At 32.9% G+C, this 12,729-nt stretch overlaps 1 protein-coding gene across 5 annotated transcripts in view; it reads right to left on the minus strand.

The window, feature by feature from the left end:
* LOC100928737 (ankyrin repeat domain-containing protein 7-like) overlaps positions 1 to 12,729 on the minus strand; it is a 101,229-nt gene that overhangs the window by 78,464 nt on the left and 10,036 nt on the right. For 4 of the 5 annotated variants that reach the window (XM_031938088.1, XM_031938089.1, XM_031938086.1 and 1 more), the window contains exons 2-4: positions 12,608 to 12,722; positions 12,253 to 12,426; positions 9,440 to 9,546 (exon numbers count right to left, since the gene is read on the minus strand). In XM_031938088.1, coding sequence (XP_031793948.1) covers positions 9,440 to 9,546; positions 12,253 to 12,426; positions 12,608 to 12,722 — 396 coding nt within the window. The remainder of the gene's footprint in view (positions 1 to 9,439; positions 9,547 to 12,252; positions 12,427 to 12,607; positions 12,723 to 12,729) is intronic. The other variant, XM_031938090.1, reaches the window with a different exon arrangement.

Below are 12,729 nucleotides of genomic sequence, written 5' to 3' on the forward strand. Positions count from 1 at the left end.
ATAACCTGGGAAGAAAAACAAAAATGCAAGTAGTCCACATTCATTTGCCAGTGTTCCTTCTCTGGGTGTAGCTGATTCTGTCCATCATTGCTCAATTGGAATTGAATTATCTTCTCTTTGTTGAAGATACCCACTTGCATCAGAACACATCCTCATACAATATTGTTGTTGAAGTGTATGATGATATGGTTCTGCTCATTTCACTCAGCATCAGTTCATGTAAGTCTCTCCAGGCCTTTCTGAAATCATCCTATTGGTCATTTCTTACAGAACAATAATATTCCATAATATTCATATACCACAATTTATTCAGCCATTCTCTAATTGATGGGCATCCACTCAGTTTCCAGTTTCTGGCCACTATAAAGAGGGCTGCCACAAACATTCTTGCACATACAGGTCCCTTTCCTTCTTTAGTATCTCTTTGGGATATAAGCCTAGAAGTAACACTTCTGGATCAAACGGTAGGCATAGTTTGATAACTTTTTGGGCATAATTCCAAATTGCTCTCCAGAATGGTTGGATTCATTCACAACTCCACCAACAATGCATCATTGTTCCAGTTTTCCCATATCCCCTCCAACATTCATCATTAATTTTTCCTGTCATCTTAGCCAATCTGACAGGTGTATGTAGTGGCATCTCAGAGTTGTCCTAATTTGCATTTCTCTGATCAATAGTGATTTGGAACACTCTTTCATATGAGTAGAAATAGTTTCAATTTCATCATCTGAAAATTGTCTGTTCATATCCTTTGACCATTTATCAATTGGAGAATGGCTTGATTTCTTATATTTTGGAAATGAGGCCTTTATCAGAATCTTTAACTGTAAAAATGTTTTCTCAGTTTATTGCTTCCCTTCTAATCTTGTCTGCATTAGTTTTGTTTGTACAAAGGCTTTTTAATTTGATATAATCAAAATTTTCTATTATGATCAGTAATGATCTCTACTTCTTTGATCACAAATTCCTTCCTCCTCCACAAGTCTGAGAGGTAAACTATCCTATGTTCCTCTAAATCTCATTCTTTATGTCTAAGTCATGAACCCATTTTGATCTTATCTTGGTGTATGGTGTTAAGTGTGGATCCATGCCTAGTTTCTGCCTACTAATTTCCAGTTTTCCCCGCAGTTTTTGCCAAATAATGAATTCTTATCCCAAAAGTTGGGATTTTTGGTTTTATCAAATACTAAATTGCTATAGTTATTGACTATTTTGTCCTGTGAACCTAACCTATTCCACTGATCAACTAATCTATCTCTTAGCCAATACCAAATGATTTTGTAGTCTTAAGGAATTTCTTACAAAATAAAAGTTAAGTGATATTCCAAGGGTCACAAAGCCAGTATGTGCTGGAATCAGAACAAGAACCTGAGTCTTTCTGGCTAAATTGTCATTTTTCCATCCTCTATCCCTAACTACTGCTCTCCAGTGCATATAAAACAAAATTAGTAATAGGTCTCAATTTTAGTCAAGGGCTTTAACATCTTGTCCCTAAAATATAAGAAGTTATGACAGAAAAATTCAGGGAATTATAAGAAATAATTTGATTCCATAATTAGATGAGATAAAATATGAAATTGAGAAATTATTAAAATCTTAAAAGGAAAAATTTAAAAACCTGAGATCACTAAAATATTCCCTTAAAACAAACTGTGAAAATTATATCTAGTATTGAAATGAATACCTAAAACAATAGTAATGTATCAAAGATTTTGAAGAGGAGATAGATATGCTTGCATAGGAATTTTGGAATACCTCTGTTCTTTCTTTTTTAAAATTAAAGCTTTTTATTGACAGAACATATGCATGGATAATTTTTATAACACTGTCCCTTGCACTCACTTCTGTTCCAACTTTTCCCTTCTCTCTCTCCACCCTCTCCGAGCCTAGATGGTAGGCGGTCTTATACATGTTACAGTATATCTTAGATACAATATATGTGTGCAGACATGTACAATTCTCATGTTGCACAAGAAAAATTGGATTCAGAAAGTAAAAATAACCTGCAGCCATTTACTTTCTCTCTGTGTGTATCTCTCTTCTTTAAATATGTTTCTTATAAACAACATATTGTAGGATTCTGGCATTTAATCCACTCTGCTATCTGCTTTTGCCTTATGTGAGAGTTCATTCTATTCATATTACCAGTTAAAATACTTAATTCTGTATTTTTTGTCATCTTATTTATGCTGTTATACTTTTTTCTTTCCTTTCTTGTTTCCTCCCTTCCCAGTATTTTGGTTCTGATCATCAATTCCCTCAAACAGCCCTCCCCCTTTTACAGTCCCTTCCCTTTTCTTGCAACTTTCCCCTACTACTTCTATTTTCCCTTCTATTAGTTGTGCTTTTCCTCTTTCACCTTCAAACTGTACATACCCTTTGATCCAGCAGTTTTTCTATTGTGCCTATATCCCAAAGAGATGTTAAAAAAGAGAAAGGTACACACATGTGAAAAAATGTTTGTGGCAGTCCTTTTTGTAGTGGCAAGAAACTGGAATTTGAGTGGATACCCATCAGTTGGAGAATGATTGAATAAGTTATGATATATTGATGTTATGGAATATTATTGTTCTATAAGCAATGATCAGCAAGGTGAGTTTAGAGAGGCCTAGAGAGATTTACATGAACTGATGCTAAGTGAAATGAGGAGAGCCAGGAGATCATTGTACATAGCAACAGTAATATTATATGATGATCTATTCTGATGGACATGACGCTTTCCAACAATGAGATGATTGATGCTAGTTCCAAGAGCCATCTATACCCAGAGGGAGGACTATGGAAATTGAATGTGGATCACAACATAACATTTTCACTCTTTTTGTTTTGGTTCACTTCCTTTTTTAAAAATTCATTTTCTTTCCTTTTTGATCTGATTTTTCTTATTCAGCAAGATAATTGTATAAATATGTTTATACATATTTTATTTAACATACATTTTAACATGTATAACATACTTACATTGCTTGCCATCTAGGGGAGTCAGTAGGGAAAAGGAGGGGAAATTTGGAACACAAGACCATGCAAGGGTCAATGTTGAAAAATTCCCTGTATTTTATTTGGAAATAAAAAGCTTTTTTTAAAAAAAAAAAATAACTAAAAACTACCTATAAACTTGTACAATACCAGAATAAAAGGTATTTTTATGCAAAAAAAGAAAGGGTCAAAAGGAACCATGAAGTATATTTGCATGGGCATTAAAGAATTATTAAAGATATTAAAACTGATTAAATTATAAACTGGTATTAGTAGCAAATATTTTCATATGTCTAAAAAGGTTAGTCTTTTTTTTATAGTTAACATTCAGTTCAGCAGTCAAGATGGAGGAGCAAAAAAATAAATCATTTTAACTTCCCACATCCACCTCCAAATAACATAAATAGCTACCCAATAAAAATGCTTTAACAGCAGAACCATCAAAAAGGATAGAGTTAAATAAATAATCTGTGAGCATAAGAATCTTGGAAGATTGGCAGGAAAGGCCTCATTTGTATAAAAGGGAAATGCAGTCCAGAACAGGAAGCATCTCAGCAAACCTACAGCAGGCTCCACCTCAGCAAACTAGCAGTAGATTCTGAGTATTGGTTCAGAGAAGTAGGCAAAAGCCAATAACAGCATCCTCCATGTACATTAGCCAGGGGAACAGACAAACTCCAGCTTTGAGAACTGTCACATGCTTTCAGGAAACTTCCAGTGGCAAGACTTCCATGTGTTTCAGACTAATACATGCTTTAGTGTATCTTTGGAAAAATGCAGAAACAGCCTCAAAAGAGGGCAGGCATAAATCTTAGGAGATTGGCTCAGTACCAAGCAACCAGACTCCTAAAGCCTTCAGCAGTGCCAGGCACCTTACTTTATCCCTAAAGAAAAAGGGGAAGTGGTTTCAGACCCAGAAGGAACTTTTAGGAGAGCTCAGAAAGAAACTTAAAACTCATACAAGTGTAAGTAAAAGAGGGATAAGATTTGGGATTTTGCCCACAGACGTTTTGACACTGTTGCCCTCTTCTGAGTTTGTCTCTTGATCTACTCTGTCACCATAATTACTTTCTATGATCAGATCTTTTTGTGTTCTGTGTTCATCCTTTGGCAATACTGAAGCCCTTCAAAATCTGGCAATTTACTTGGTACTAAGGCTGTTAGTTGTAGGGTCTGGTGTGTGCTGAGGCTCTTGAGATGTTTCTGCATTCACCTTCAATATATTAAAGGACCCAGTGATCCAGTCACTGGCAGCTGCCTGTTTTCTTAGGGACCTGAAGTTTTAAGGCCTACTTGCTTGCCAGGGGCTACACTCAAGCATGTGACAGTTCTCAGAGCTACAGACTCTGTTTCCCTGACTATACTAAAGTATTTGAGAGATCTGAGTGTTGGTATTTGCCTACTCCAATGGTTTTAGTTGTTCTTTGGCCATAAATTTCTTCCTTCTCCATAGATCTGATAGATTATCTTTTGTTCTTCTAATTTTCTAATAATGTCATTCTTTATGCCTAAATCATGAAGACATTTGACTTTGTCATGGTAGAGAGTGTTAAATGTGGGTCAATCCTTTTCCCTTTTTTATGCATCTTTTTTTGTTCATACAAGTGACTAGAAACACTGCTGGTTCAAAGGGTATGCACAATTTGATAGCCTTTTGGGCATAGTTCCATATTTCTCTCCAGAATGGTTGGATCAGTTCACAACTGCACCCTTAATATATTAGTTTTCCAGTTTTCACAAATTCCCTCCAATATTCATCAATAATTTTTCTTTTCATCTTGGACAATCTGAGAGGTATGTAGTGCTAAATCAGAGTTGTCTTAATTTGCATTTCTCTGACCAATAGTGATCTAGATCATTTTTTTCATATGACTAGAAATGGTTTTAATTTCTTCATCTGAAAATTGTCTGTTTATATTCTTTGACCATTAACCAACTGGGAAATGGCTTATATTTTTATAAATTTAAGATTCACAACTTTAAAAAAGAAATGTAAATTTTTAAAATGTAACTGGCAAATAATGATGAATAAATTTTTAAAAAGAGAAATTATAGGAACTTATAACCAGGATAATACAAAATGGCCAAGTGGTATTTATATAAAATACAAGGCTGGCTCAATATCAGAAAAACTATCAGCATAATTGACTATATCAATAACAAAATTAATAGAAATTATATGATTATTGCAATAGATGAAGAAAAAAGCATTTGACAAACTACATCATTCCTATTAAAAAAACCCCACCGACAAGGTAGCATAGAAATAAAGTTTTAAAATAAGTTTTCCTTAAAATGATAAATGCCATTATCAAGTATTATACACAATGGGAATAAGAAAGAAAGAAGCATTGCCAATAAGATCAGGGGTGGAATGAAGTTTCCCCTCATCCCCAATACTATTTAATATTGTATTACAAATGTTAACTTTAGCAATACGAGTAAAAAAAGAAATTGAAGGAATTAAAAGTAGGTAATGAGAAAGCAAAACTACCCTTTCTGCTGATGCTATGGCATGTTTACAACAACAACAACAACAAAAACCAAACTAGAAACTAGAAATAATTAACTTGGGCAAAACTGCAGGCTATAAAATAAATGCACATAAAAGAGAATCCTAACAATGAGATAACATACCAAAATTTATGAGAAGCAGTCAAAACAGTACTTAAAAGTAAAATTTGCTTCTCGAAATTCTTCTATTATTGAAATAGAAAAAGAAAAGAACAATGAACTAGACCCAAAACTAAAACTCAAAACAAAACAAAACAAGCTAGTAAGAGAACAAATTTAAAAATCACCAATTCAGTACCAAATTGGAAATCCTCACAATCAAATAAGAAATTCAAAAGATTCAAAGTATAACAAAAAATATAAGGGAAGTATTAGGCTAATTAATAAAGCTAATAGCTGCTTTACTGAAACAATGAGAAGCCATTAGTTAAACAGATTTTTAAAATAGAATGGTGAAAACCAAATGTCCACTATCAAAAAATAAAAAGAGTGAAATCACCAATGAAGAAATTAAATCAATTATTGGGAAATATTTTGCCCAATTTTGCCATTAAATCTGACCACATGAGGAAATCAATGAATATTTAGGAAAATATGAATTACCCATATTAACACATCAGGAAATACTTTGTCTAATTAAATAACTGTATCTTAGAAAAAGAAATTGAGCAAGCCATTATTAAACTCCTTAAGAAAAAAATATCCCCAGTGCTAGATGGATTAATTTGGGAATTCTAATAAACATTTTTTAAAAACTTCATTTAAATGCTATATAAATTGTTTGGAAAAATAGATGAAATAGTTATCTTACTAAAAATTCCTTTTATGGCACAAATATATACAATACCTAAGTCAAAGCTACACAGAAAAAGAAAATTATAGATTATATAAAAGGAAAATAATAAAAATTGAAGAATATGTAGGAAAATTGGGACATTAATGCACTTTTGGTGGAGTTGTGAACTGACCTAATCATTCTGGAGAGCAATTTGGAACTATGCCCAAAGAACAAGAAAACTGTGAATACCAGCAATATTAGATCTGTACTCCAGAAGAGTATTAAAAAAGGAAAAGGACCTCCATGGATAGAAATATTTATAGCAGCTGTTTTTGTGGCACAAAAAATTGAAAACTGAACAAATGCCCTGCAACTGGAGATTGGTTGGACTGTTATATGAATGTAATAATGGGATACAATTGTGCAAAAAGAAATAGTGAAAGGGCAGATTTCATACAAGCATGGAAAGACTTGTATAAACATAAGCAAAGTGAAATGATAAAAAGGAAAATATTGTACACAATAGAAAAAAACACTGTGTAATGACAAACTATAAATGACTCAGCTCTTCTCTGCAATGCAATTGTCCAAGACAAATAGAATGAACTCAGGAAGAAAAATACTGTTCACATCCAGATAAAGAACACATGGATTCTGGAGACTGGAACATACTTTTTCACTTACTTCATTCTTTGTAATGTTATTTTTCCTTTTACCTGTTTGAAAACTAATGAGTCTAATATGAAAATAAGTTTTCCATGATATTAGAACATGCATAATAACCTATATCATCTTTCAAGGAAGGAGAAAAATTTGAAACTCAAAATCTTGTAAAAGTGAATGCTAAAATTGTCTTGACATGTATTTGTTAAAACATAAAATGCTATTAAAATAAAGTTAATGAATTTAGAATAAAGCCCCCCAAATACATTATAAACATCTTTTGAAATTTCAGCTCAATGAAAATCTGATCTATTAAACTTCAATATTTGTACATTTTTATTTCATTATCTTTCCCATTGTTTTGGAATCTTCCCTTCTTTTAAATATTTTAAAAATTATTCTGAAGTACCTTTTGTATTTTTTTTGCGTTTACTCTGTCATTAATTTTTTTCTGTAAGCTGTCTAGTTCTGATCTAGGCACTTTTCCTGAATCAGACTTTTGAATCTCCCTTGCCTCAAAGAGAATATCAGATACTGAGCTGCATAAATTCAAATGTCATAATGAAAATAAAAATAGTGATACTTCTGTTCAATTTCATAATTTATTCATCGTCACTCTCTCAGTTTCATAGACAAATGCTCACAAGATGATCTATTTTTTCATGTAAATCAACTTACATGATTGTTCTCTCCTTAATGGCTTTTCAATTCATTATGAAGCAATACTAGTCTTCATCTTCTATCTTCAAATTTTTTTTTACAAATGGTGCATTCTAATCTTCAATTAATATTAGCCACAATATTTCTCTTTTTGACAGAGATGATTTTTCCCTATTGATGCAGTTTTTGGACTATTTTGGCCTCCCCTTTGGGACAATGGTTTAATATTTCCCATTTTGGAGAGTTGATACCTTATTTAATCACAGCAGATTATAGCTGTTATAATCACTGTCTCTGTTTCATTTTTAGTCTTTCTCCTTATTTACATTAATTTGCCCTTTAACTCTGGCCAGCCATGATCTGAATGACAATAAAAATTAATTCTGAAATTATACCGACAATAGGAATGAGTCATTTTTGTCTGTTAGGATGTCAGTTTTGTATTTGGGTTTGGATGGTGGTTGTTGTTGGGTTTTTTTATTTTTTTGATGATATCAAAATTTTTTCTTTCATGCAAATGTTAAAGTCATACAAAATCCAACAACACATTCCATCCAAAGGGATACTTTTTTCAGTAACTATTAGTAATAAGCTAAATGTAAATAATGAGGTACATGCTCATCTGTTTGCCAATATTCTGGAGGATTGTTCTACACAGCATCTAACTAGAACAGATTTGTATATAATGGAAATGATTTCCAAATGCTTCTGCATCAAGCCTTGGAGGAACATGAAAAAGGCCCACCTTCAGTAAAAAGAGATTGGTCAAAGATTCCACACTGAAAAAGTAGATGAAAAGTGAGTATTTTCCAGATTCTGTGTAGTTTAATGGGCAGCTCCATCCAATTGGTTTATTTATATCTTTGTAGAAGTGGATGTATGCATAGACACACATGCATACAACAAACCCTTCATGGACATTGAACAACTGATCTCAAAATGCACTGTTGGGGAAAGGAGATTTAATTGGATCTCACTTAAACTACACAGCACTTCTAATGATCACATCCCCACAAAAACTCATATAAACACCAATATTCTTTCAGGAATGATATCTGGCCACAGTAAATTTTTTTTAACATTTCAAACCCAAACATATGATCTTAGAAGAATCAAAATTGTACATAATCATAAAGATCCACAGACATATATGTGGTGAATGAAAGTAGGTACAGGCAATAATTTTTGATGTAGTAAGTGATGTCAAAAACATGCATGAACAGGAAAAGAAATGGGCTAATCTTGTATTGAAAATAAAAGCTTACACTGGCCCTCAAGTATTAAAAGAACCAAGGGAATAATTCAGCATGTTTCCTGGATTCTTTATGAAGAATGACAAAAGTCTTGTAGGAGGAGATTGGATAGTAGGATTAAAATAAGAATCAGTGTCATAAGTATTCACAATAAGATCAAGGGTCTATCAAAGTATTTCATCATATCATTCTTTTATTTATTTGCATTTGTCAATGTATCATATTAAGGGAAACTGAAACGAGGAGCAAAAAATACATGCTACAATCCTCTTAGGTGACATGAAGATTATTTCATAAAAAGAATCAATTGACTCATGAAATTTCAAAACTTCTATGGAATAATCTTAATTCAAAATCAATAAAGAAACTTCAAATAACAATCATCAATAAAGAGTGATTAATATGCACACATGGAGTGTTTTCTCTTGCAGAATCATAAGAGTTTTTCTTCCCATAGCTGATATTTGTTGCCATTTTTCATACCTTTGCAATGGCATTCAATTTCAATTACGGTTGTTCATTAAGTGTTCCATGATTTAAACTTATTACTCTAGAAATGTTGCTTTTTTAAAAAATAAGGTAATTACTGTACCTTTTACAGCTATCCAGTGCATTCACATTTGCTCCATTCTTTAAGAGAAAATCTGCCATTTCAGTGTTCATTGTTGTAATTGCAAGCAAAAGCGGTGTAAAGCCTTCCTGAAAAGGAAGAAAAAGATAGCATTATTTTAAGCAAGCATTCTATATGTATTTGAATCTTATGACATTTTGTGAACATCTTGTGAATTTGTTAAGGGAGCCTGGCACAATGAACCATTGGAATTAGAGGACCAGAGCATAAATCCTGCTTCAATTAGTTAATTCCTATGTGATCATTAAGCAAATTATTTCACCTCTCTTGGACCTAAATTTTCTTACATGTAAAATGATATAATGAAAGTAGATACCTCTGAGATTCCTTCTAGCTATTAATATGTAATCAGAAGGTAGAAATCCAGAATTTGTTTTTTTTTCTCATTTTCTCATTTTATTATTATTTTTTATTTAAAAATCTTTTATTTACAGGTTATATGCATGAGTAATTTTACAGCATTGACAATTGCCAAACCTCTTGTTCCAATTTTTCCCCTCCTTCCCCCCATCCCCTCCCCCAGATGGCAGGATGACCAGTAGATGTTAAATATATTAAAATATAAATTAGATACACAATAAGTATACATGACCAAACTATTATTTTCTGTACAAAAAGAATCGGACTCTGAAATATTGTACAATTAGTCTGTGAAGGAAATCCAAAATGCAGGTGGCCAAAAATATAGGGATTGAGAATTCAATGTAATGGTTTTTGATCATCTCCCAGAATTCTTTCATTGGGCGTAGCTGGTTCAGTTCATTACTGCTCCATTGGAACTGATTTGGTTGATCTCCTTGCTGAGGATGGCCAGGTCCATCAGAATTGGTCATCATATAGTATTGTTGTTGAAGTATATAATGATCTCTTGGCCCTGGCTCGTTTCACTCAGCATCAGTTCGTGTAAGTCTCTCCAGGTCTTTCTGAAATCATCCTGTTGATCATTTCTTACAGAACAATAATATTCCATAATATTCATATACCACAATTTATTCAGCCATTCTCCAATTGATGGGCATCCACTCAGTTTCCAGTTTCTGGCCACTACAAAGAGGGCTGCCACAAACATTCGTGCACATACAGGTCCCTTTCCCTTCTTTATGATCTCTTTGGGATATAAACCCAGTAGTAACACTGCTGGATCAAAAAGGGTATGCACAGTTTGATAACTTTTTGAGCATAGTACCAAATTGCTCTCCATAATGATTGGATGTATTCACAGTTCCACCAACAATGTATTAGTGTCCCCGTTTTCCCACATCCCCTCCAACATTCTGCATTATCTTTCCCTGTCATTCCAGCCAGTCTGACAGGTGTGTAGTGGTATCTCAGAGTTGTCTTAATTTGCATTTATTTGATTAATAATGACTTGGAGCATCTTTTCATATGATTAGAAATAGTTTCTTCATCTGAGAATTGTCTGTTCATATTCTTTGACCATTTATCAATTGGAGAATGGCTTGGAAATCCAGAATTTGAAAGAGACTATTTCATATTATACCATGGGTGTCTTCCTTTCTTGCCATTTTCATTTTTATAATCAATTGTGCAAATGCAGCCAAACTTATTTCCTCAGAACTCTCCTAAAATAAAGTTATATCCTGGCTGGGTTTAAGGTTGACTAGTTATCTTTTTCCATTCTTCTAGGGTATATAAACTCACTCAAAACAACCACAACCACAACCAAAACAAACAAAACAAATTTTTAAAGTCTTGCCTTGAGAGGTTTAAACCTGGGAGAAAGTCATTCACCTAGCATTTTCCCTCTCTTACCAACCTTGCTAATATTCCTATTAAATAATATTAATAATATGCTTTTTCTCTCTCAAGTGGCAATGACTAGGAATTAAACCCTAACTCAAAAAAAAGTAGTTCTAGAGAGTTTTAGAGAGAAAATTTAGTAGTTCTAGAGAGAAAATGATTTTAAATGTTTAGTCATTAGGATAAAGAAACATACTTAAGAATTTGTTTCTGTGAAAATTCCATCTCTATGTAGTTATATCTAGTAGGAACAAATTTCAAAAATGTTTTCCTAAAAGATTATGACATTTCTTCATGTCAAATTTATATTATAAAGGTTTAAATGTAGAAAAGCATTATGCGTGATATCTGGTGGAACTATTGCATTCTGGAGAGCAGACATAATATATCCTGCTAAGATAATTCTGGAGAGACAGATGTGATGAAATAGCTAACTAGCTAGCCTCAAAATCAGTAAGATCTAGAGAAAGAGGGCCTGCTGCTGACACAAATATACTGACTGGGTGACCCTGCAGTAGTCCAGGACTCTCCCTAACACAGGGTTTCTTAACTTTTTTTGTATCATGGATCCCTTTCCTGAATAATGCTTTTAAATGCCTAAAATATGTAGAAAACAAACAAAACCAATTACATTGAAGTAACTACAAACTTATTAGAGTCCTTTTAAAATTTATGAACCCCAGCTAAAGAATCCATGCTCTAATTTAAAATACAGAGCAAGTGCTGGTCTAAATCAGTAGAGGGAATTTTTTTAGGAATGAATATAAATGTGAATGAATGTGAATTCATGTGAAAGAAATCATTTCCAGTGTCATGCCCATTTACCACCTCCCTCACCCCCCTCCATTCTGCTTTAGAAAATTTTGAAGGCTAATAAATTTTGAGTACAGGATGATTTTATGTTATTTCTATTAAAGAAATGCTTCCATGAATAAATGAATAACAAAATATGTGAATTGTACACTGATTTTTAGCTGATAATCTACTTTATTATACAAGCGATTAGCTTCTACCTTGTTTTTTGCTTCAATATCAATTTTGTGCTTAATCAGTTTTTCTGCCATGAATTTGGTCCGACCAGAGGCAATATAGTGAAGTGCATTGTTGTTCTTGCTATCCCCAAGATTAGGGTCTGCACCATGTTCCAGCAGGATTGTTGCACACTCCTCCTGCTGACACTCTATTGCCTGTCAGTATAATAAATACAAAGACATAATAATGTAATATAAAATTTAGTATATTCCCCCATCATTAGTGATATTTAAAATAAGTTAATAAAGCCTATTAACTTATTTACTAACTTTAAATTTTCTTAAAGAAAGAAATCAAAATGTATTTCATTGAACAGCATGGTTAACTAATGCATACCTTAATTAAAGGTGTTCGACTGTCATTATCTAACAAGTTTAGTTCGCATTTTCTCTCTACTAAGAGAGACACAACATCTGGATATCCATTAGCACAAGCCAAGTGAAGAGGTGTTCTACAGA

The sequence above is a fragment of the Sarcophilus harrisii genome, chromosome 5 (assembly GCF_902635505.1).
Source record: "Sarcophilus harrisii chromosome 5, mSarHar1.11, whole genome shotgun sequence".
NCBI classification, from domain to species: domain Eukaryota; kingdom Metazoa; phylum Chordata; class Mammalia; order Dasyuromorphia; family Dasyuridae; genus Sarcophilus; species Sarcophilus harrisii.